At 38.6% G+C, this 26,183-nt stretch overlaps 1 protein-coding gene across 3 annotated transcripts; it reads left to right on the forward strand.

The window, feature by feature from the left end:
- The first annotated feature begins 28 nt into the window (after positions 1-28).
- On the forward strand, positions 29-19,477 carry FASTKD2 (FAST kinase domains 2). 3 transcript variants are annotated; one of them, XM_053598042.1, is made up of 13 exons: positions 29-159; positions 811-1,655; positions 4,347-4,450; positions 5,462-5,570; positions 5,846-5,969; positions 6,140-6,279; positions 8,142-8,314; positions 14,083-14,249; positions 15,803-16,018; positions 16,414-16,498; positions 17,699-17,758; positions 18,155-18,269; positions 19,277-19,477. In XM_053598042.1, exons 2-13 carry the CDS (start codon positions 909-911, stop codon positions 19,394-19,396), a joined length of 2,160 nt encoding a protein of 719 aa, XP_053454017.1. In that variant the 5' UTR covers positions 29-159; positions 811-908; the 3' UTR covers positions 19,397-19,477. The 3 variants fall into 3 exon arrangements, with proteins under 3 accessions (XP_053454017.1, XP_053454019.1, XP_053454018.1); XM_053598043.1 differs by lacking the exon at positions 29-159 and adding an exon at positions 227-635; XM_053598044.1 differs by lacking the exon at positions 17,699-17,758 and having other exon boundaries at positions 30-159.
- The last annotated feature ends 6,706 nt before the right edge of the window (positions 19,478-26,183 follow it).

Genomic DNA, 26,183 nt, shown 5'->3' on the forward strand with positions numbered 1-26,183 from the left:
CTTGGTAGGCTTTCTTCTTTTTGAATAACTCCTCCAGCAATCACCACAAACAAACCATTTTTGGCCTATGAAGGAATCCGTAAAATCTCGCGATATGCGTTACTCTCGGGGACGCTGTCATGGCGGCGCCTACATAAGCTTCAATGTTCTGCTCTTAAGGTGAGTGAAGGACCAGCATGGCCGGAACTATTGGCAGTATCACACTTAAAAGAGTTTTTACCCAGGGGAAAGGTCTTAGGAGTTGCGGGGAATTAAGTTTAGGAGGTGGTTTAATGCTAGGTTGCTCAGGTACGAAAGGACAGGCAGGCTCCTGGTGAGGCTGACTAGTTGTATCTTTCCCTTACACGCAGGCCATGTGCATACATCACCTTCTTTTTCTCCTTCTTAGCGGTTCTACTTATCCAGCCCCCTATTCTTAACAGTCCAGGTTGGGCTGCTGCAAAATCCTCATATTGAAAATTATCTGTCACTGTTAATCCCTTTATTTTCATATTTGGAGACATCTGCCTAGCGATACTAACAAAAGCCCTTACTACAGAGGTAGCTTTATGGAACGCTTTCCAACCAGAAATTAACTTTAAAAAATCTCATTTATACAACGATTACTTACAAAGTAACCTGGCTTCTTTAAAATGGTACGTATTGTAGTACAAGTGAAGGAAGCCTGTATTTGTAAAGTAGTTTTACCATTTTAAAATCTTTAATGACTCCATAGGTTCCCATTGTCTCCTCTGTTAAATACATCTCATTTCTTTAAGTAAAAGTTTTGCTTAATTTTTTTTTCCCCTTTCATTATCCCTTTCTTTACAGGAAAACGACAGGGTGTATTCTTTTTCAGTAGTGGAAGTGATGTTTGTTTCATATTGACAACTTTAAAGCCATTTGGAAGCGTTTCAGTGAATAGCAAAATGAGTGACAAAGCATGTTCCTTTTTGTGGAACCTCAGACAATTCAGTACTTTAGTTTCAACAAGCAGAACTGTGAAGCTAAATCCTTTGGGATTTTGCAGACCAAACTTTGTTTATTCAAACTGGAAGCTAAGAAACCGCCTCTTAAATGACTTTGGTAACAAAATTCAACCATCTAGATCATCTGTTAGATATCTCTTTCAGGATGCATTCATTTTTAATTTGGGAGCTGATGGCTTTCAAACAAAGGGCAGAAGCATGTTAACAGTTTTTACAGTTGACAGACAACTTTGTCCTCGAAGACCGTCCTTTGACTCAAGACGTTCCTTTTTCTCTATTGGTGCACACAGTAATGGATTCAACAAAGTAAACTTTCATCATGAAGTCTCCAATGAAAATGTTCTCACCAGTGAAACAAAACCAACCCCTATCAGTTACAGAAAACTGTCTCAAGAGTGTAATTCCCTGAATGATGTGTTGGATGAATTTTCAAAAGCGCCTACATTTCCTAGTAGTAACTATTTCACAGCAATGTGGACAGTGGCCAAAAGGCTGTCTGATGACCAGAAGCATTGTGAAAAACAACTGATGGTTAGCCACCCTGCATTTAACCAGCTCTGTGAACATATAATGAGGGAAGCCAAGATTATGCACTATGACCACTTGTTGTTTAGTCTTCATGCTATAGTGAAGCTTGGGATCCCTCAGAACACTCTTCTGGTACAGACTTTGTTGAGGGTGATCCAGGTAAAATCAAAAGGAGATTTACATGTTTTTACTTGGTTTAGAGTATCTTGAAAGAATGAAGGGAACTAGATATGTGGCCTCCTTACAAGAATAGACTATCTAATATAATGGCACATATGTTGTATGATTTAGAGACCTTAATTAGGTAGGTTTTTGTCTTCCTTTTGCTATGGAAATTTATGAAAGCTTGCCCTATTTACCTTCTCCAGGGTTTAGTAGTAATGAAGAAGCTAAAATGAGGAGAGATGCAAGATGTATAATACAAAGAAAGGTTGGATAGTTGAAGGAAACCAAGAAAGGAAGAGAACTTAGTCCATGGTAGAGTTGGAATTCAAGCCCAGTGGGAAATGATGCCTGAGCTTTGTAAGAGGATTGACGGTGAAAGGGTTAGTATTTCAAGCAGAGAAGATTGCATGCCCTGACATTCCAGAGGAAAAGTTTGCAAGTTTAGGGAGCTGAGAGTAGTTTGCTGTGGCTGAACAACATAATGGTGGGTTTTTCTGCTTGAAGGGGTAGGGAGGAAGTTGTGCACGTGCTGGTCAAGGCAGAGGGTTGAGGGAGAAGGGGCTTAGTGACAGGACATGAGGCTAGAAAAATAGGAGCCAAATCATAAAGAGCCTTTCATGCCTGGCTGAGGAGTTTGTATTTATCCTGTAGGGCCTACAGTATAGGCCAGGGGGGCAAACCTATGGCTGTGGAGCCACAGGTGACCCTCTGGATTCTTGAGTGTGGCCTTTTGATTGAATTCAAATTTTACAGAACAAATCCTTTTAATGAAGGAATTTATTGTTCAAAGTTTAGATTTGGTCAGGGTTCCATATTTGGGGATCTGAAGGGTTGTGTGTGACCTTAAGGCTGCAGCAATGGGAATCCATTGAAGAATTTTAAACAACGGGTTGACATGTTCAAATTTGCATTTTAGATCACTGAATGAGTGGAAAATGCATTGGAAGAAGGTTGAAATTGGATGGAGGGAGCCATTTTTAGTATATTTAATTTAAAACAAGACATTAATGTCCTGCATAATGTCACTGGAATGGTGCTAGATGTGAGAAAGGCAAGATTAGCTTGTTAATTAATCACATTGTAAGAGTGGACACCTCAGACTTCTACACTCAATGATCATAATTAAATACTTTTTTAAAAGAAATATCTTGGGGATAATCTCACATGTATTTGGGTTCATAATTATGTAAGAGTTTTCAACTTAACTTTTTATTTTTTTAGAGACAGAGTCTCACTTTGTTGCCCTTGGTAGAGTGCAGTGGCATCACAGCTCACAGCAACAGCAACCTCCAGCTCTTGAACTTAGGCGATTCTCTTGCCTCAGCCTCCCGAGTAGCTGGGACTATAGGTGCCTGCCACAACACCCGGCTATTTTTTGTTGTAGTTTGGCCCGGGTCAGGTTTGAACCCACCACCCTCGGTATATGGGATCAGTGCCCTACTCACTGAGCCACAGGTGCTGCCCTCAACTAACTTTTTGCATTACTGAGATTTCCATATGTTCTCAACCAAGAATTTTATTTCGTGTACATATGCAGAGTTTAAACTACAGAATGGCCATGTTTATTTGGTAGACTGTCATTTAGTTCTCTATATAGTCATTTAAAAGTGATTATAAGTCACCTTACCTAGTCAGAGATGTTCTTTCTGGATTTTGAATGCATATTCCTATCAGCATAGCATGTGGATTGGTAAGGTATGAGCAGTGGGATTTTGGAGTCAGAATATCTATGTGTATGATTGTCTCACTGACCTGTCAGAATGTTATGAAGACATTTTAGTTAGGGACGAAAGGACAGTTTGCTATCAGTGAATTTGCCCTTCAATCACATAGTCAAGTGGCCTTTCCCTTCACAGCAGGAAACGCTCCTATGGGAATGAAACTTTGTAATCTTTCCAGCCTTATCCATTTATTATCAGTATCTGATTTTCATGTGAGACTGTGATTGGTTAGTCATGTAAGTTTAGCAAAAGACCATACCTCTTTCAGTCTAAGTTTCCTCCGCTGTGGTTATGAAAACTCTCGTGAGATGTGTAGATTGTGATTAAATTATGAAGTACTAGGTAAGCTGTGTTGTTGCTATTTACTTTCAAAATTATGCCCACTGTTGTTTCTGGAATCTAAATTAGTGTCTTAACTAAAGAGACCTAAAGGAAGGATCTGTGGAGCCTGAGCTCCCCTTGAGACCCAAATAGTGGTGATAGAATGTGGCAGGAAATGTTACTCAGAAGATTCATAACTGAAGTTTTCAGCTTGATACCCAGGAAAGGATATAGGGCAGAGCCTCTAAGGATCCTTAGGAATGGGCAAATTACCCATTATATCAGTAGCTTTTATATTACTGCCCTCAAACTCTTTTGTCTTTATGATGACCTTGGTTTCTAAGAAGAGGTAAAAATGATGTTTAATAAAGGTTGTTTCACAAAATGATGTTTAATAAAGGTTGTTTACCAAATGGATTTTCAAAGATAATAGTGAAAGTAAAAATATGTTGATGCCTAAAAGGATATCTATCAATTGTTTGGGAAATTCACTTAAACATAACATGTTATTTCCCAAAGATGCTATTTCATTGTGAACTGACTATAGAAATTATTGGTTCGATACTTAATCCTTTTACTGAAAGCATCAGCTTGGTGATTTTGCTTCAGCTAATCACTTGTAGTGTTTTTTTAATTTCAACAGGAACGTATCAATGAGTGTGATCAGAAATGTCTTTCAGTTCTGTCAGCTCTTTTAGGGGCAATGGAGCCATGCAAGAATGTGCATGTTCTTCAAGCAGGATTAAGGTGAGAACTCTCTTACGCCTTTTTTTTTTTGAAACAGACTCTCACTATTTCTCCCTCAGTAGAGTGCCATAGCGTCACAACTCACAGCAACCTCAAGCCCTTGGGCTTAAGTGATTCTCTTGCCTCAGCCTCCCAAGTAGCTGGGACTACAGGTGCCGACCACAGCACCTGGCTATTTTTGTTGTTGTTGTGGTTGTCATTGTTGTTTAGCAGGTCCAGGCTGAGTTCGAACCCCCCCGCCCCAGTGTATGGGGCTGGCATCCTAACCCCTGAGCTGTGGGCGTCGAGTCTCTCTTATGCCTTCTTCATGTGGTTTTCTTTGTTCCTCTTGTATCTGAATTCAAACAAATGAGATGGAAATTGAACTGCTTTTCTTTTTTGGAGTGGTGGGTTGGGGAGGCTTTGTATGTAGTTATAGTCTTTAATCCCTTATTAAAGTTAAAATCCTGACTCAGGGTGAGATAAAGCTGGAAATAATACTTCTTTGGGGGTCTACCATGAAAAATATGAGTAACACTGGAATCGAAATTAATTTATCTTAAAACATAGTACTGATATGAGCTGAGGGAGAACTGATTTGTGTATTTAATTCAGGATAGTTATTAGAACACTCTGTGGGGACTATACGACACTTGCCCACCTTGAAAAGGAATTTATAAAATTGATGCAGCTGATCTAATATCATAGATCAGTGAGAATAATGCTTATTTCTCTTTTTCATTGAGTATGCATAGGTTATTTTCCTGTAATCTCCTGATGTGATTTGTTCATTGATAAAGATAGTACAGTAACATGGAGAGGAAATAGTACTAGACTGGGTCTGGGTCTTTCACTGACTACTTACATTCTCTCAAGCAGGTTATTTCTGCTCAAGGTTATTTCTTTGGGATTCATATTTTTGGCCTATAAAAAGTAGGATCTGGACCAATTGATTTTTTTTTTTTAAGATTTCTCTTCTAGTTTGAAAACTCTAGGATTATAATATTTATTGTGTTTGATGTTTGATGACAGAATATTAGTTGATCAGCAAGTCTGGAAAATAAAACATGTCTTCACTTTACAAGCTGTGATGAAATGTATTGGAAAAGATGCACCAATAGCTCTTAAAAGGAAACTGGAGGTAAGCCTGGATTTTCTGCAATGGATGATTTTTGAAAAATCATTATTTATTGTAATGCACTATCAATTCCTGAAGTTAATATTTTAGAGGGACATTGCTATACCATTTGGCTTAGTTTTGCTAAAGTGAATTAATAGAAGTAGACGTATTTATCTGTATGTAGGTAGTTAAATATATTTAACTATTTTTCTTAAACGTCATCTTTTTTACTTAAAAATAAAAGTTTAATATTTTTGTTTGCCACAAACAGTAAATCTAAGTTTGTTTTTCTTTAGATGAAAGCCTTGAGTGAACTAGACAGATTTTCTATTTTGAATAGCCAGCACATGTTTGAGGCACTAGCCGCTATGAATCACCGTTCTCTTACGCTCTTGAATGAGTGCAGTAAGACGGTCATTGGTAAGGACAATTTTCTTTCATGCTTTGTAGCATCTGACATACTGGTTGGGACTACAGTTCTTTTATTTGTTTTAAAAACCTTGTTCTTCTATGAAAATAGGTATCAAGCAACTTGAGTCGTATATTTAAAACCCTCTGGTAATTTTTGTTTGTTTAATTCATTCTTAAAGATAATATCCATGGATGTCCTTTTAAAGTAATGCTGAACATACTGCAGTCCTGCAAAGATCTCCGATATTATAATTCTTATCTCTTCGAGGGAATAGCAGACTATGTGGCTGCAACTTATGACATCTGGAAGTTGAAACATGTGAGTATGTTAGAATAAGCCTCAGAAACTTTCAAAAAGCATATTAATTCATTTAGCATTTTAAATACTTTTTTTTTTTTACCTTTATAGCAGCTAATATACTAAAATATTCCAACACTAAATTGATTTTTTAATAAGTAGCTTCTTATTATTTCTATATCCGGGGTTTACTTGTGAATATAGGTACCTGACTTAGGATGATTTGACGTATGAGGTAGTGACTTTATGATGGTGTGAAAGCAATACACATTCTGTAGAAACCATACTCTGAATTTTGATCTTTTCCCAGGCTAGAGACAGGAGGTACAATATACTTTTGTAATGCTGGGTGGTGGCAGTGAGCTTCAGTTCCCACTCGGTTACATGATCATGAGGGATAACAACTGATACTGTACAGTGTCACAGGCTTTGTGTTAAATGATTTTGCCCGACTATAAGCTAAAGTGAGTGTTCTGAGCATGTTTACCTATAAGCTAATGTGGGTGTTCTGAGAATGTTTAAGGTAGGCTTGGCTAAGTTATGATATCCAGCAGGTTAGGTGTAATAAATCTATTTTTGATTTACGATGTATTTTCAATGTACTATGTGTAGGACTTATTAGAACTTAACCTCATTGTAAGTTCAGGATCATCTGTATACTGTTGAATCTTTTAATCATCTTTCTATCTGAAACAAAAATTATGCTGTCCCAAGTTTGCTCTATTATTTGGTTTTCAAAAGGTTGTGCGGTGCTTTGGTTAGATATTTTGCGTCATTTTTGTGTTTACACTTCTCATTAGATTTTGAATAATAAAAATGGGTGGTATGACATACTTATGGTTTATGAAGAATAAAATGTCATTACTTAATGATCAGCGTCCATTATTTCCTTCAGAGTAAAAGCCATTAAATTCAGGGTCTCTTTGCCAGGCACTGTGGCTTATCCCTGTAATCCTAGCACTCTGAGAGGTCAAGACAGGAGGATCACTGAGCTTAGGAGTTTGAGACCAGCCTGAGTAAGAGCGAGACCCCATCTCTAGCTGGGAGTTGTAGCAGGTGCCTGTAGTCTCAGCTACTCAGGAGGTTGAGACAGGAGTGTCATTTGAGCCCCAAAATTTGAGGTTGCTGTGAGCTATGATAGCACTCTAGAGAGTGTGACAAAGTGAGACTGCGTCTCAAAAAAAACAAAATTCATGGTCTCTGGTAATAATACTACATATAAACACTTAAAAAATGAAGTAGCTAGTATAAATTCCTTTTTGTAATGAAGTCAGTGGTAACTGTGTTAAGTCACTAGGTTCAGTTTACTTTGAAGAATAAAAAGAATATTTAGATTACTTTGGGAATTGATTATGGAAAGAGAATAATCATAAGTGAGAAAGACTGAGAGGGAAATTGGAGGTGAACGGTGCAGTTTAATCATGCTATTAGAGCTCCATTCTCACAGGAATTAATATTAAATATGAAAATTTTTGAGTTATCTTTTATAAGTTAGAATCTAGGAAATTATCTTGGCTTGGGCATGGGAGGAGTTCAAGATTGAATTGGACATTTTGAAAAACTTCAGAAAAGGTATATTTAAGAGTAGTTTTCAGATCTGTTGTACAAAAAGTGCATAGGAAAGGATTTAGTTTTAAATGCAATGGAAATATGGAAACCAGTTTATGCTGTGGTTCTCAGCTTATAAAAAGAGATTGCTTATTAATTAACTTGACACCTAATTCAGAGTGTGTCATTGGGAGGAGGAGATCACTATTCCGTTTTAGGATATATTCTGTTGATCAGGACAATTGTACAGCTGTCTAAATTGAGATCTAATAAACTATTTATTAGCATACTGTATTTATTAAAGAGTTTTCCCCTCAATTCTTTCTCTTTTTAAGGTTATTTTTCTCCTTCTGTTATTTGAAAACCTTGGTTTTCGACCTGTTGGTATGATGGACTTGTTAATGAAGAAAATAGTAGAGCAGCCTGAATCCTTGGACGTGAAAAACATCGTCTCCATTCTTCATGTATATTCTTCTCTCAACCACGTCTGCAAATACCAGAACAAAGAGTACGTACTGGTTTGTTATTTTGCTTTTTTATTGTTACAAAACATATTTGTACAAAAGATTACAAATCACAAATCTAATGAATTATCACAAGTGAGCACATCCACAACCATCATCCATGTCAATAAAGAAAGTGTTCCTTACTCATTTAAACAGCATTTCATTTTATATTTGTTGCTCTTCGTTTTGCATCTTTGTTCTTTATATTGGTTAATTCATAATAGGAGTTTTCATTTAAAACTCTCACAGGTATCCCACCCTTTCCTAAGTTTATGGTTTAGTTTTCTTTAACTTCATTGAAAAATTGAGAAATGTATTTTGAAAAGTAATATTTTTATTGTGGTAAGAACTCTTAATAAAATTTTAAGTGTGCAGCATAACGCTTTTAACTATGATGTTTTAACTGTAGGCATGGTAGTGTACAATGGACCTCTGGAACTTAATCATCTCACAGAACTGGAACTTTATACCTGTTCAGCAGGGACTCCCTGTTTTCCCCTCCCCTGACCTCTAACAACCAACATCATGCTTTCTGTTTATATGACCTTGACTTTTTAGATACCTCATGCAATATCTGTCCTTCTGTGACTAGCTTATTTTGCTTAGCATAGTGTTCTCAAAGTTCATCCATGGTGTAGCACATGGCAAGATTTCCTTCTAAAGGCTGAATAATATTCCATTATATGTGTACATCCTATTTTATTTACTCATCTGTTGATGGACATTTAGGTTGTTTGTTTATCTTGGCTATTATACATATGTTATAAATAGTGCTACAGTGACTATGGAAGTACAAATATCTCTTCGAGCTCCTGATTTCAATTTATAGGAATTGAAATATATCCAGAAGTGGGATTGCTAAGTCATATGATAGTTCTACTTTCAAAATTTTTGAGGAACCTTCTTACTGTTTTCCATGCACTGTTTTGTACTCCCATCAATAGTATGCAAGAATTCCAGTTTCCCATATTCTCTCTAGCACTTGTTAGCTTTTCTTTATTGAGTAATCACCGTTCTAATAGGTGTGAAGTGATACCTCATTGCCATGTTGATTTATATTTCCTAATAATTGGTGATATTGAATGTATTTTCATATACTTGTTGGCCGTTTATATGAGGATGGACAATTAAGTTCATGAACTCATCCTAGAAAAAGTGCCGCAGTCACCTTTGAGGTGCTCTGCTTGGGAAGCTAGGCAGTTTAGGAATTCTTTTTCTGGAATGGGTATCAGAGCTGTCATCATATGAGGTCTCTGACAATTAAGTTTACAAACTCATCCTAGAAAAAGTGCTACATACCTCAATGCTGAGTATCACTACAGTTACCAGATGGCTAAGGGAAGTACTTTGAAGGTGACCACAGTGATGTTCAGCTGTGAGGTATCCAGCACTTTTTCTAGGATGAGTTTGTGAACTTAATTGTTTGACCTCTTATGTCTTCTTTGGAGATATGTCTATTTGTACATCCTTTGCCCATTTTTTAATCACATTATTTATTTTTTTGCTATTGAGTTATAGAAGTTTCTTATGTATGTATTTTGGAGATTAGCCCTTTTTCCTACATACAGTTTGCAATGATTTTTCTCCCTATTTTGTGGGTTGCCTTTTCACTCTGTTGGTTTGTTTCTTTGGTGTACGGTAGCTTTTTCGTTTTATGTAGTTCCCCTTGTCTGTTTTTGCTTTTGTTACTTGTACTTTTGGTGTTACTCCAAAAAAATTACTGCCTAGACCAATGTCATAAGGCTTTTTCTATATGTTTTTTTTTGAGAAGTTTTATTGTTGCAAGGCTTATATTTAAATCTTTAATCCATTTTGAGTTAATTTTGTGTATAGTGTAAAATAATGTTCCAATTTCATTCTTTGGCATATAGATATCCAATTTCCCAAACCCCCTTTGTTGAAGAGAACATTCTTTCCCCATTGTGTTTTTATTGTATTTTGAAATCAGAAAGTATGATGCCTCTAGCTTTGCTCCTTTTTCTCATTGCTTTGGTGTTCTAGATTCTTTGTGGTTCCATATGAATTTTAAGATTTTTTTTTTCTATTTGTGTATAAAATTCCATTGAGATTTGATAGGGGTTGCTCTGACTCTGTAGATAACTGTATGTTTTTCCATTTATTTGTCTCTTCTTCAATTACTTTAATCAATTTTTTTTTTAGTTTTCAGTATTCGTCTTTTATCTCTTTAATTAAGTTTATTCCTAAATATTTTATACTTTTTGAGGCTATTGCAAAACAAGAGTGTTGGATAGTTTGTTGTATGTGAATAGGAACACAACAGATAATTTTACTTCTTCCTTTTGGATGTGGATGCCTTTTCTTACTTTCTCTATTTTATTTTTTGCCTAATTGCACTGGCTAGAATTTCTACTACTGTGTTGAATAGAAATGGTGAGAGTAGTAGGCATCCTTATTTTACTCTGGTCTTAGAGGAAAAGATACCAGTGTTTTAATTATTGAATATGATGTTAGTTATAGCTTTTCATATGTGGCCTTTCTTATGGCGGGGTACATTCCCTCTATACCTAATTTGTTGAAAGCCTTTTATCTTGAAAGGATGTTGAAGTTTGTCAGCTGGTCTTTCTGCATCTATTGAGATGATCATGTGGTTTCTATTTTTTATTTTGTTAATGTGGAATGTCACATTAATTGATCTACGTATGTTAAGCCATCATTTCCTTCCAGGGGTAAATCCAACTTGCTGATAGGGAATAACCCTTTTAATTATCTATTTTGGTTTTCTAGTATTTTATTGAGGATTTTTGCATCTGTGTTCATCAGGGATATTGACCTATGGTTTTCTTTTCTTGTAGTGCCTTTGTTTGGCTTTGGTGTCAGGGTAATGCCATTCTCATAAAATGAGATTGGAAGTATTCCTTTTTCTTCAAGTGTTTAGAAAAGTTTAAGAAGTATTGCTAATTATTTTCTAAGTGTTTGCTAGAATTCACCAGTGAAGTCATTTGTTCCTGGCTTTTTTCATTTTGGGGAGGTTTTTGACTACTGATTAAATTCCTTATTCATTAGTGGTTTGTTTAGATTTTCTGTTTTTTTTTTTTTTTTATTTTTTAAAGATTTTTCTATTTCTTCATGATTCAGTCTTGGTATGTTGTAATGTTTCTAGGGATTTATCCAGACCTTCTTGGTTACCTAATCTGTTGGCATATAATTGTTATAGCCCTACCAGGTTCATTACCCGCTGCTCAAGAGGAGGCTAATACGTTGAAACAGCAGGAGTTATAGCAGAGAGACATTGTAATATTGCAAGTTGACCTGCCAGGAGTCGGGAAGAATTTCTCGAATCTGTCTTCCCAGGAGTTTAGGGGCCAGGGTTTTTAAAGAGAGTTTGGTGGGTAAAGGGCTGGGGAATTGGTCTGCTGATTGACTAAGGGGTAAACTCATAGAGTTGAGAAGCAGAAATTATCTTCCTGTGCTGATTTGGTTCCCAAGTTGTAAGACCAGTAAAGTTAAACCCTTGTTTTGGGCCACTGTCAGATTGGGTCTGTTGGTCCATTAAAATGCAGAGTCTAGAACAGCGGTTCTCAATCGTGGGAACTGTATTAAAGGGTCACGGCATTAGGAAGGTTGAGAACCACTGGTCAGAGGTTTTAGAAGCAGGGTGACTCATAGCATTTGGGAAGAGAGTTGACTAGAAGAAATGGGTTAAGTAGGAGAGTGGAGGGAAATTTGATGTAGCACCTTGTTTATCCATATGCCGTACATTAATCATTATTTTATTTAAGTGATGGACTATGGAAGAGAAAGTGTGTTAAATCTGGAATATGTTCCTGGGTTTGAAACCAAGGGAAGGAAACACTTCACATTTAAACTCTGTTGTTTTGGTCCTTTGGTTTCTTTGCTTCTTGATCCATATTTACCACCTTACATATAGATAGCCCCAAGTTTGCATCTCTGGTTATTAGTATACTTCTGAACTCCAGACCTAAGTCTCTGCAGGGTGTATGTTATCTCTGTACATCCCAGAAGTGTCTCAAGTTCAACAATTCTGAATTCTTATTATTCTCAACTTATACTTTCTAGGAGCTAACAAGCTCCTCTCTTGTCTTCCTTATCTAAGTTGATTTCTTCATTTAGTCAGCATTTACCAAGCACCTGGGTACTTAGGACATAGATGAATAAGATAAGACACATTCTTGCCAGAGGATTGTCTGTGTAATGGGTAATGTAGACATATAAACTGGCAATCAAACATATCATGAAAACTAGAGTGATAGAGTTTTATCTGAGGTGTTTGGAAATAGAGGTAGGATGTGCTGGGATGCCAGCCTGATGAAGAGGAGGGTCAGGCAGTGCTGCCCAGAGGCACTGGCATCTGATCCGATTTTAGAAGATGGATAGATGGGCAGTTCCTGTGGGAGGATAAGCAGGGAAGAACATTCTGAGTGGAAGGCATTCCACACACCAGGCTGGAGGAAAGCAGGGAAACACACGTGCAGGGAACAGCAGCAGCGTGGGCTGCTGAAGCTGAGTTCCCGTGCGAGGAGGGGCGAGAGAAGATCAGAGAGGGGATCACTGCCCAGGCTTCCACCATCCATGATCCGTTCCATCCATGCTGCCTCGCTTTGTCCCTGGGATCTGTTATATTCTCCCCACCCCATCGTAATGCCACAGCCCCTCTCTCCCTGACCCCGCCCATGGATCTGCCCATGGGCCTCCCAGTTCATCTGGAACATTGACCTGTATTTATGATACCATTGTTTCCAAGGCTTTCCTCTGGGTATGTTTGCCCCTGATGTCAGACTCAGTGCTCTGTGCCTTCATCTCGCTGGTTATTCACCATCAGGCAAGTAGCGAGCACTTCATGCCTCCATTCAAATTCTTTCCTTTCCCATCTTTTTCACCTGTTCACATTCTCATTCTCCCAAAAGTTACTGTCAGCTTTCCTTCTTCTGCAGTGACACAGTATGTGGCCTGTGTTCCTTTTTTTTTTTTTTCCTTACAGAGTGATGTATAGCCTCTGCCCTGAGAGTCAGATTGATGTGGGTTCAGAGTTTATTTGTGTCATTTCTTAGCAGTGTCGCTGTGGGCAGGTGACCTCACCAATTTTGATTTTTTTCTCTCTTCATGTGCGCTTAACTACTTTGTCATACTGTGTGACATTAGCTCTGGGTGGTATGATAACGCTCGCGATTCTTTTTTTAAATTTGAGACAAGGTCTCAGTCTGTTGCCTGGGGTGGAGTGCAGGGTCATCATCATAGCTCACTGCATCCTCAAACTGCTGGGCTTGACCCATCTTCCGCTCAGTTGTTTCAACCCAGAGTATTGATAGCTGGAGAATTTTAATTGGTTATGAAACTGCTGTGGTAGTCCAGGCCTTATAGAAAATCCACTGTAATGATTAGAAAGCTCTGAAGCCTGACAACTAGGGTTCTAGTACTGTCTTTGCTACTTCCTTGGCTGTGTGGTCTTAGGTAAGTCACTCAACTTCTCTGAGCCTGTTTATTCCTCTTGATTATGAAGGTAATAATAATTATTATGATTCCCATAGAATTTTAATGGGAATTAAATGAGTTCAAGTTTATAAAACATTTGTCTTGTGCAAGATATATAGCAAAAGCCAGCATTAATTGAATGTGAGTACTTGTTATGATAGCCACCTGTCCAGAATGATGTGTGGATACTTATTTGCAAGCCTGATTTTCTTATTCTTTTTCTTTGGAATCCTTAAAGATGTTGATCCTAGGGAACCTAAGTACCCCTACCAAAACTTTGTCTTCAGTTTTTGAAAACTGACTTTTCTTTCTTTCCCAGACATTTCCTAGATGTGATGGCTAGTGCTCTGACTGGTTGTCTTTACCACATTTCTTCTGAAAACCTATTGAATGCTGTGTATTCATTTTGCCTAATGAATTATTTGCCTCTCGCCCCTGTTAATCACCTGCTCCAAAAGGAAGTCATCAGTGAGCTGCTGAGAGCAGGTAGGATATCAGTGTATAATGTTGATGGGAATTAGGCACAGTCACTGCCTTGCGATTCAGCCTGGATTCTGAGTTGGGGCAGTATCAATTAAAATTTGCAGAGCAGATGTTATTTAGAAAAGAAGTAATGATGGTGAAGTCAAAGGTCAGTACTTTAATGGCAGATCCTACATATGAAAGAAAAGAATAAGAAATGCATCATCATTATTTTTATTTATACTGTATCCACCTACACAAAGGCTAAATGTTCAAGTTGTTCTTTATGCCTTGATCAGAGTGTTTGCATTTCCTAATCCTTGTACATTACATTGGAAATCAGCTTTTGCAGGTGTAAACTTTTGGTCATTTATGACCTGTATTGAGAGTATGCTTATTCAGAGCAAGAAAACAAATAACCACCAAATTAGTGAGTTATTTATTCTTGGAACCAAATTTAACTGTTGACTTTTATTCTTTAATGTTAAGCGAGCAAAAGCAATATCCAGATAGGTGTACAAAATTTGTACACACTACTAAGAATAGTGTAGTTCACATTTTTTAAAAAACAGTGTTATAGGGCGGTGCCTACGGCTCAGCGGGTAGGCCACTGGCCCCATATACTGAGGGTGGCGGGTTCAAACCCAGCCTGGGCCAAACTGCAACAACAACAAAAAAATTAGCTGGGTGTTGTGGTGGGCGCCAGTAGTCCTAGCTACTCGGGAGGCTGAGGCAAGAGAATCACCTAAGCCCAGGAGGAGGTTGCTGTTAGCTGTGTGATCCCATGGCACTCTACCAAGGGTGATAAAGTGAGACTCTGTCTCTTAAAAAACAAAAACAACAACAAAAACCAGTGTTATAGGCTGGGCACAGTAGCTCATGCCTATAATCCTAACACTTTGGGAGACTGAGGCTTGAGTTTTCCGTGAGCTCGAGAGTTCATAACTAGCCTGAGCATAAACAGGACCCTAGCTCTGAAAAAAGTTAGAAAATCTTAGCTGAGCAAGGTGGCACAGGCCTATAGTTCCAGCCTCTCAGAAGCTGAGGCAGGAGGATCACTGGAGCCCAGAAGTTTGAGGTTGCAGTGAACTATTATCACACCATCTAATCTGGGCAACAAAGCAAAGCTCTGTCACAAACAGACTCTGTCATAAATAAATAAACAAACAAAAAGGCCAGTATTATAAAATCCCTGAGTTGAGTCGTGAAGAATCAGTACCGTGTGCTGATATTTTAGGCAGTATGATATTGGAGGAAACAGCCTTGAACCCAGAAAACCTGGATTCTAGTACCAATCTTACCTTTAATTAATCACAAGACTTTTCAGCATTCCTGGGTGTTTACTTACCTATAAATCAAGGAATTTAGACTAAATGAACTTCAGAGATACTTTAAAACATAAAACATTGTCAGGTATAGGGCTTTGATCTGAAACACTGTGGAAACTAGAGAGACAGATTTTTCAGGTAAGAAAAAGATAATTAGAAATATGGGCATGTTGATAATAGTTTTTAAAATGTGGCATTAATATTTTTTCCAAATGATTTATTTTGTTCCTTTTTTGCTTTGTTTTTTAGATGACACGGAGAGGAATGTTCACAAGCTTCATGTTTTGGATACTTGTATAAAACTTGATAATACCCCTTATCACAAGGCCATAGACCTAGCACTGCCACAGGTGCCACCGGCACCACCAGATCCCAACACAAAGGTTGCAGAGGTGCTAAGTCGCCTTCTGGGAGGTGGAGGATACTTCTCAAAAAACGTGCAGCTGCCACATAATTACTGTATTGGTATGGGACTTTCATTTTATTTTCCTTTTTTTCTAACAGAAGATTCTAAGTTTACGGCAGCAGGTTGATGCAGTACAGCATTGCCTCTGGAGCTAGATGCCTGGGTGTGGATTCCTGCTCTTGACTTACTAGTATTCTGACTTCAGGCATTTACTAACCTCACATTCTTTATCTGTAAAATCACAATACTAATAGCACCCACCTTATAAAGGCCTTGTAAGGGCCTTGTAACCATACATGAAATTATATAGGTAGAAGGCTTAGACTAACTAGTGTCTGGCACGCATGCATTTCAGCTACTGCCGTTACCATTATTGCTAGTAGTATTAGACATTTTGGCATAGAAGATCACTTTGAGCAATGTTTGAAAAATTAATATCACTCTTTTCTTCCAGATTTTGAAATCAGAATGGATACCAACAGGAGTCGAGTGCTTCCATTTTCTAATACCGATGCGACTTCCGCTACAGATATTCAAAGGTTGCTTACATATACTCATTTGCTGGGCTTTTTGAATTTAAATCTTAATTCTAAAACACTTCATATTAAATAGCAGTAATAATAATAAGACCTTATTTTTGCCTGGAGTTTGCTAAGCACGAAGAGACCTCTCATCCATAAATCTGTTTCTCCTTAGGTATAAATGTGGGTGTTATAGTTGAATACAATCGTGTTCAGTTCAATTACGAAGTTGGGCCATTTAATGAAACAGATATTTTTAAACAATTAGGTTTTGAAGCTAAACAGTTCAATATTACAATGTTAACATAATTGAAAGTATCACTGCAGTGTAAACTTTTGACAGTATTATGTTTATAATAGTGATTGTAAAGACTTGAGGCTTCTACAGAAATCAGATACCCAATAAATATTTTGTTCTACCACCAAGACTCTTCCAGAGGTTAAAGAAACTTTAGCTTTTGAATCAAGCTGTGTCTGTATGGATCAAGCACACTGAAGCTAAACCAGAGTTGTTTGCTTTGGTTCATACAGTGTCTCTGGAAGAAATATGGTGCTGTACCCTAAGAGACTGTCCTGCCCACTGCATAAGATCATGAAATCACTGCATATACCCTGTGCTCAGCCTTTGTGGAAAGGCTCTTCTGGGCTCCATGGTGCACACAGAGAGCTGGGTTCCACATGGGCCTGACCCCAGGGAGGTTACAGCCCGTTACTCTATTGAGCATGTCCACACATTTGACAGAGAGGTACAGATTCAAACTGCAGGGATTCACACTCTTATCTGCCCGTCCCTCCCCATTCACCTGCAGTTCTGTGCCTTTTACCCCTTTCTGAATGGATTGAGCTTAATTGTTGGCCGCCTTTTTCGACTGCCTTCTTTCCTGTCCATGTTACCCATCTTCCCTCAAAAAAAGCTTTCTCTCTAACCCCATTCAATGATCATTTTTCTTTTCTAGGCATTCCATTGTTCTGGCATAATGAAGTAACATAGTCATTCTCAGCATAAAGAGCATTCCTTTAAAAATATAAAATTTCTATTGTTTTCTAATAGCCAGAGTATAGGAGAGGACAGATCACAAATGTCTTTTTTCCCCCTTTTTTCTCAGCAAACTTATTATTTCCAAAGTGCTAGGAACAATGAAAAAACAAATTACACCTTCCGCATTTTTGTGATCTTTATACATTTTATCTTTTTAACGGTCTTGCCTTTTTTCTTAGGGTTTTCTTCTTTGTATTTGATCTGCCAGTTCTGGTTTCATGCTCCTCTCTCTGGAGACAGTAAGTCTAAGAAGAACATTCACCATTTGGTGTTGTCTACACCAGCACTTCTCCTGGTGCTGTGACTAATAGTGTGCACGTCAGAATCGGCACCGCATGGGAAACGCTGGACGTGGGTGCTTTCATACTTGAACATTTTCTTCATCAGAAATGTAGCTATCCCTTAAACACGAGAGAGAACTTTGTGTTTAAGAATTCGTATGTACTTTTTTTTTATAAAGCAGCATTACATACTGGACCCACTGCAGCGGCCAAGTTACAGAAGTGAAGGGCACAGAAGTTGGGAGTGGTGAGGACCGTGGTCAGTGGAAAGCTCAGCTTCGCAGCAGGAGAGCAGCCAGACTGAAATGGTCGTGTCAGTAACTGGTCTTGTTTTTTGTTTGTTTTTGTTTTCAGAGTAGCCATGTTATGTGTGCCTAGAGCTGCTTACTGTTGGGGTTCGAGCCACCCCAGAGGATTTCTTGCTATGAAAATGCGGCATTTGAATGTCATGGGTTTTCATGTGATCTTGGTAAGAAATAAAAAGCAAATGAAATATTCTTCAATTACTGATGTGCATTCTAATAGCATCAAAGAATCTAAAATTAGTTACTAAGACTCTAGATCAGTGGTTCTCAATCTTCCTAATGCCGTGGCCCTTTAATACAGTTCCTGTGGGTTGCGACCCACAGGTTGAGAACCGCTGCTCTAGAGGAATCGCCAGCATCATTGGAATGTTTTAGTTATTGTTTTCTTTGAGAAAGAGCTTTTTTAGTGCATGATTTTGCTTCTCCTCAGCTGATTACTGTCATTTACCAGGGGTTTTATAAACGTTATTTTGGTCAGCTTTAATCTTTTTTTTTTTTACTAAGAGGAAGAATGTAAGTAGTATTTTTTCAAATTTAATTTAAAACACACAAAACCATATTTAGTTTTCAGGTTATCTTGAACAAGAGAAGAAAAGATGTTAAAGCTTTGTTTTCATGGCTAGTGTGAGGCTGTTAGAGGATGTTTGTCACCAGAAAGAGCTAGATGGTTGAGGGAGGAGGGGTCTTGCCTGTTCACAGCTTTTCTTAAATAGCCTCTTCAGATGTCTCTATGTAGCAAGAACCTTAAAAATAAATGTATCTGTATGTTAATGTTGGTCCTGCATATAATGTGAAATGTAAGCATTCCAGTCTTCCTTTATAGTACTTTAGTATCCGGAAATGGATTACACATGGGTTATTGAGAATCAAATGGCCCCTTTCTCTTAATGGGCTGCTACTTAAGGTTTTGTTTTTCATACTGGTGATTATATGTATTCCAAGATTTCCTCAAGAAATTAGTTTTTGCACCATGTGGAGAACCTTAAATGTTTTTATATTTTTCACTGTTAGAGCTTTCTTCACGTGTAGCCTTTAAAATATGAGTAATTAGAAGGTAATGTTTGCTTTTAAAAAGTAGTTGACTTGATGTTACTCTACTGTGTTTGGATCTCTAAGCTGGCTTTTATGGGTCATTGTCTCACAAACTGATTATTTTCCTTTCTTTTGTAAGGTTAATAACTGGGAGATGAACAAACTAGAGATGGAGGATGCAGTCACATTTTTGAAGACCAAAATCTATTCAGTCGAAGCCTTGCCTACTGCTGATACAAATTTGCAAAGTGTATGTTAAAGTAAAAATCAGCCTTTTCACATTAGGATATATGCATTTGTAAAAATTAATAAAGATAATAATTCAATTATCAGTGGAATTAGCCTGGCTGCTCATTATGACAAAAAATGTTTGTTATGTTCACTGTTAAAATTAATTTTAAGAATGGAAGAAATGTTGTTACTGGTATTTTAGAATATGCTGAGGAAATTCCAGAAGGAACATTTTTCCTACTATACTAATCCCCTCTAGTGCCCAAATATTTGAGAAATTCATGAGCTGTAGGTTTCACCTTTTCTCATTGTCTCCAATGCATTAGAAACTGGTTTCTTAGTTGCAGTAGGTCAGTGGCAAGTTGATGTGTCACTTCCTATGTTTGCAATGTGAGTATTTATACTTCTGCCATAGCTGCTCTGAGACTTGGGGTTATACCTTTAAATCATTTTCAAACATTGGCCAGGTAGCAGTTGTCAAGTGTGTAAGAATTGGTGAAGCAGCATGTTAAAATGGGGTGAGGATGACATTGGCATTTGTAACGAGCACTGCTGGTAGACCTGTTTTATGGCGGTAAGAGAAACCCAGATGATAATACACAGATGGCAGAGAGGCTGCAAGCTGCCAACACAGTGACTTGCCGTTGTTGAGGTCATTCCTTTCTTTTTTCTTCCCTTTTACTTCTCCCACCATTTCATGAAGTCTTTTGAATTAAATATATAACTGAACTGTGTTCTAAATCAGACCTGAGGGCTATTTTTCAATTATGTTCGTTTTTAAAGTTCAAACATTTTGTTCAATATACCTGTCTACCTGGTATTTGACTCACTGGGGATCTAGTGATGAAGAGCATGATCTCTCGTAGAACTTTCTTGCCAGTTGGTGGTGTTCTAACCCCAAGTACACAGGTGTGCAGTTAATGGATATGCTTCTACATGCCTGGGCATGGCTAAGCATTCATACGTGTTTTCTCTTCATTATTTTAACCAGGCTTGGAACCTTGGAACCATTGTGGTTCTCTTTGTTTGGGGTTTCCTTTTTTTTTTTTTTTGCAGTTTTTGACTGGGGCTGGGTTTGAACCCGCCACCTCCGGCATATGGGGCTGGTGCCCTACCCCTTTGAGCCACAGGCCACAGGCACCACCCTGGGGTTTCCTTTCTTCATATCTAAAGTGAGGATAAGGTATTGGGCAAAGGCTGCACAGAGGAGGGTAGTGCTAGAGTTTGAATGGGTTGGTCTGGGTTATGAGACAGATAATTAAGGATCCCCAGACAAAAACTGAAGAAATATGACAAGAATCGCCAGGTTTTATCAACTTACCCAGCTTGCATTTAGAAAAGGTTAGAGCTGGAAGGAAGTTGGTGGTCTTGTTTACCCCTCTCTCACTTAAAGGATGAGGAGGATAAGGTCAAAAGAATTTTATTTTCTGAAGTCTCAGCCCTGCTGGCGGTTTCCACATCACTTCATCATCATTTCCTCTCCTGCTGCTTTTCAGCTTATGTCCAGCAGATCTCACTTCTTGTTCCAGATTGAACATCATCTAGCTTTGTGTACTTGACCAAGTGATTCAACTTTTATAAGCTTTGGACCATGATAAAAATATTCTGCAGTTAAACTAAGCTTTGTTTTCTAAGTATTAAATGTGGTGATTAGGACTCATATTCAAAGGACTGGACAAATCTATGAATACTTATAACCATCTTTTGGGGTAGTAAGTTTCTTGAGTTTGTACCAGTTGACGTGGCAGCTAAACACTAGCATTGCTAGTGTTAGCATTCTTCATTGCTTAGCGGCAATGAAGGGAAAAGGGCAGAGAGCTGATCGATGTGGAAATATTTTAGTCTACTAGTAAAGACTTGCACATTCAAACAGTTGGATATTTTTACCATTCAAATTAGCAGGTTTTTTTCCCTTACAATAATTACACTGCTGACAAAGGTGTAATGAAGCAAGCACCTGCATTTACTACTAGCGGAGTGTAAATGAACACCTTTCTGGAATGTGCTTTGTGCTTTTTTCTTCGTATCATTTAAAAAAAAATAGTTGTATTAAAGTATAATTAACATACAATAGGCTGCACACATTTTAAGGACACGATTTGGTAAGTGTTGATATATACCTATCACATTACCACTGACAAGATAATAAACATATTTGCCGGGTTCCTCCGTCTTTGCACTTCCTGCCCTCTGGCCCCTGGAAACTGCTGTGGCTCACACTGGAAACAACAGTGCTTCCATGGCACTAGCTGCAGAGCATCTGGGGTGTCCACAGTTGGGTAGAAAAGATTTCTTTATATGACATAATAAAAAATCAGAAAAACCCAAGTGTTAGGGAAAATTTTAAATGTTAATTTTAGCCGGGCATGATGGTGTGCAGTTAGGAGGTTGAAGTTGGAGGATCCCTTAAGCCCAGAAATTTGAGAGCAGCCTGAGCAATCTAACAAGACCATGTTTCAAAAACAAAACTGAAAGGCTAATTTTGTGCAAAATTTCCAAATTACAGTCTTTTTTTCCAGAGAAGCTTGATCTTGCTTTCTAGACATAGCTGTTAAATATCAAGTTGTAAGCTTGAAATGGCAATTCTTGATCAAGACATTTTATGAGTTGTTTATACAAGTAGCTCATGAAACGATTTAAAACTTAAAAAAAATTCAAAAATTAGAAGTTATATGAATAGCCTAACTGCAATTCTTTTTTGTCATTGGCAAAATGTGATACTGGCATTTTTTGGTGATAATATGATTGGATCTCAAATGCAATTGAAGTTTTTCATATGAAGTGTTTCCAAATAATGATGAGGTTCCGGTTTATAGATTTTTTTTATATATATAGATAGTATTGTTAAAAGTTGTCATCCTGCAAACAGGACATCTCTTGGACATCTCTGAGCAAATAGAAGTCTCCATAACACGAGGTTTGGAGCACGTACCTGGAGCTGTGTCTATGAGGAAGGAGCTAGCGTTCCTCAAACCCCAACCAACTGCACTTTCCCATGAAATTACTCAGCAGCTAGAGCATCCCTTGTCCATGATGGTCAGTGGCTCACTCAGCAGCAGGCTGCTAGTGACTGGACATGGTCTTTGCTTCACACAACACCTCACAGCAGAGCTGCTCTGCTCTTCACTCCTGGGGACAGAGAGGAGGACTGTCAGACCCCGTTTGGGCTACTTTCTAGATGAGGAGCTTACTGCTCAAGGTGGCTGTGGCTCCTCAGCAGGCCGAGGACATAGATACGCCTTGACTCACTTATTACCTGTTTGTGGTGCACATGGCTGTTCTAGGCTCAGGGTTGGATCCAGAAAAAGCTGAAGAAGGCCGCCTTTCCTGGGGCTGAATTCCAAACGCACCTTAGCTTCCTCCATGCAGATGTGCCTTGAAATAGGGAAGGCCGAGTGAGATAGAGACCATATTTCTGCTACTACATGTTTCTGCCATCGCTACCATGGAACATTTGGGTTTTCTGGAATAGCAGTAACAGAGGTGCCAGGGTGTGGTGTGGCAGGACATGGAGCATCTATTTTGCTGGTGACTTGTGACTAAGGTGTCATGGCTCTAAAGTCAGCGATGAGCAGCATCTTCTTGACTTCTCAGCCTCCAGGCTCTAATGAACAGCTCTCAGAGTCACTCTGGAGGCCAGATGAAAGGCTGTTTCTTCAGCCCTTCTTACTGTCTTATCAGCAGGAGGAGGCTTATGCAAATGGTAGAAGTTAACGTACATGAACGTTGTGTCTAAAGTAGACAGAGTGTTTTCTGTGATTAGCAACTGAATTGAGATTGATAAAGATACTAGGACATATACATATATACAAGGTTGGACAAACTCATCCTAGAAAAGTGCTACATACCTCTTTGCTAAATATCACTAAAGTACTCCCCTTGGGAAGCTATGCATTGTCACCAGCACCTAGTTCGCCTTTCAAAGCACTTTTTCTAGGATTAATTTGTGAACTTAATTGTCAGTTCTCATACAATGACAGCTCTGCTGGCCGTTCCAGAAAAGGAGTTTCAAAATTGCTTTGAAGAGTGTACTAGGTGCTAGGGTGGCTTAGGTGCTGGCCTTGGCTCACAGCTCCCAAGAGGAGTAACTTGAAGGTGACCACAGTGATATTCAGCAATGAGGTATGTAGCAATTTTTCTAGGAAGAGTTCATGAACTTAATTGTTCAGCTTCGTGTGTGTGTGTGTGTGTGTGTGTTATAGTCAAGAAATAAGACACCTTTCTTAAAATTCTTCTGAATTTTGCTTTAAAGAATTTCACTCAGGGGCGGCGCCTGTGGCTCAGTGAGTAGGGCGCCGGCCCCATATGCCGAGGGTGGCGGGTTCAAACCCAGCCCCGGCCAAACTGCAACAAAAAAATAGCTGGGCGTTGTGGCGGGCGCCTGTAGTCCCAGCTGCTCGGGAGGCTGAGGCAAGAGAATCGCCTAAGCCCAGGAGTTGGAGGTTGCTGTGAGCCGTGTGACGCCACGGCACTCTACCGAGGGCCATAAAGTGAGACTCTGTCTCTACAAAAAAAAAAAAAAAAAAAAAAAAAAGAATTTCACTCAGGGTTAGAGACCTGCTAGAAACTTGCGTCTCAGGCAATCTCTTTACATAGAATCCTAGAGGGAAAGGAAGTTGGCATCAAACTCTTGCCCGATTGTCTCCAGAAATCCATTTTTTAGTTTTGCTAGAAAATACAGAACAGAGAAAACATAGGAAATTTATTAAATATGTACATAACACTTTCATCTTCTCATAACTTTCGAGTTAAATTAGACAAAGTGCCAATGCTATGGTATTTGGAAACCTTTGAAGTACTTGGATGTTGCTTGTACTCATCAGAAAATACTGCTTCTATCTTAGTAAATGCTAGTTCTGAGGAAAGCCTACTCTTGAAGAAAATCAATTAAAGATAAATGAAACCGAGGGCCATAGCCCTGTTCACCAGCCTGAGGTTCGAATGAAGTTGCTGTTGGTCCTGCTGCTGTGAGTCGTGGAAACAGACGGGCCGGGGACCCTGTGAGTCCAGGTTTGACGTATCTGCTCCTCACCCAGCTGCCCCAGGGCAGACCTCTGCCTTGGGAGACCTCAGTGCCTCTCCCTCAGTGTTTCCCTGAAGGAGCGCCAGGCACCGCCACCATTTTCCAGGCGCCCCCGCCAGGCCATCAATGGTAGTGCAGGCCGAACAGGTGTTGCAGTTGCAATCTATTTTAATTGATAGCATTTCTCGGGTGATTTTGGGCAAATAAATAGCTTGAAAGAAAAACAGACAACCAAAGCAATGATGGTCACAGTTTTTGAGAATGAAGATGTAAAATTGTGAATGTACCTGCTCATTAAAAAAACTGGGTCCCCTAAGCCATACTATCTCTCTTATATGGTGCTCTCTGCCCTAGCAGCACCAAGTGAGAAAGATACTTCTGAAACTCACCTTGAACTGTGATTTTGATATCCATGTGATTTTTTTTAATTAAAAAACTTTTATATTGTGGCACAATACACAATTTAAAACTTGCCATTGTAATCCTTTTGAAGCATACAGTTCAGTGACATTAAAGACGTTCACATCGTAGGGCAACAGTCACCACCATTCGTCTCTAGAATCTTTTCAATTTGCAAAACAGAAACTCTATGTCCATGAACAATAACTCCCCATTCTCCCTATCTCCCAGCACCTGGCAAACACCATTTACTTTCTGTTTCTATGAATCGGACTACTCTAAAGGCCTCATGCAGGCGTCCTCAAACTTTTTAAACAGGTGGCCAATTCACTGTCCCTCAGTCGGTTGGAGGGCCGGACTATAGTTTAAAAAAAAAAAAAAAACTATGAACAAATTCCTATGCACACTGCACATACCTTATTTTGAAGTAAAAAACAAAACGGGAACAAATACAATTCACACCGCTTCCTGTGGCCCGCGGACCGCAGTTTGAGGACACCTGGCCTCATGTAAATGGAAGCAGACAGTATTTATCTTTTTCTGACTGGCTTATTTCACTTAGCACAATGTCCTCCGGCTCATCCGTGTTGTAGCATGTGTCAGAAGTTCCTTCCTTTTAAGGTGGAATAACATTGTGTTTTTATAGACCGCATTTTGTTTAGCCATCATGTATCTGCAGATGGACACTTCTGTTGCTTGCTTCTGTCTTTTTGTATCAATGTGTGTATGTGTTTCTAGAAACTCGTTTTTCTTTTCCATGTCAAACTGTTTTAAGTGTTTGGTTTCTCATTCCTAGAATGTTTTCTTTTCCTAAGGCTTATCTATTTATCATCTCTTAAGGCTCTTTAGTTTAGTTTTTAATGACGTATCATATATGTTGCAGTCATATATTTTATGTGTCCTCATATCCTTTCACTGTGGATTTCATTTTTAGAATTAGCAAAAAGTCACACAGGGCAAATGAGATGTGCTGAGAGGGTGACTAAGTAATGATCATTTTTTACGTGTGTACTATGTGCCAGCCAGTGAAGCTAGCATTTCACATCCATTATATTATTCAGTCCTTACCACAACCCTGTTTGGTTGTTATTAATAAATATTGATATTTATTTTATAGATGAAGAAAGTGATACTCAGGGCCTATAAGAGAGTTTCCTAGGGGTGCACAACTAGAAAAAAGGCAGAAACAGATCTGCCACCCAACTCCTTCCCACCTCAGAGCTCATGCTTACATCATCACACCAGTATGTCTCCAGCTTTCCTGGTGTTGGGTTCACTGTGTACTTGACAAAACACAAATTGCTGGGCCCATTCCACATATACAGAATCAAAATCTACAAAGGAGGGACATGGAAGATTATGAGGTCGGACAATTAAGTTTGCAAATTCATCT

Source organism: Nycticebus coucang, chromosome 7, assembly GCF_027406575.1.
Source record: "Nycticebus coucang isolate mNycCou1 chromosome 7, mNycCou1.pri, whole genome shotgun sequence".
In the NCBI taxonomy this organism is placed as follows: domain Eukaryota; kingdom Metazoa; phylum Chordata; class Mammalia; order Primates; family Lorisidae; genus Nycticebus; species Nycticebus coucang.

Coding starts and splice junctions, on each gene's coding strand:
- FASTKD2 (XM_053598042.1), top strand. CDS start 909: ATGAGTGACAAAGCATGTTCCTTTTTGTGGAACCTCAGACAATTCAGT. Junction 1,656..4,346: donor CTTTGTTGAGGGTGATCCAG/GTAAAATCAAAA, acceptor TAATTTCAACAG/GAACGTATCAATGAGTGTGA. Junction 5,571..5,845: donor CTCTTAAAAGGAAACTGGAG/GTAAGCCTGGAT, acceptor GTTTTTCTTTAG/ATGAAAGCCTTGAGTGAACT.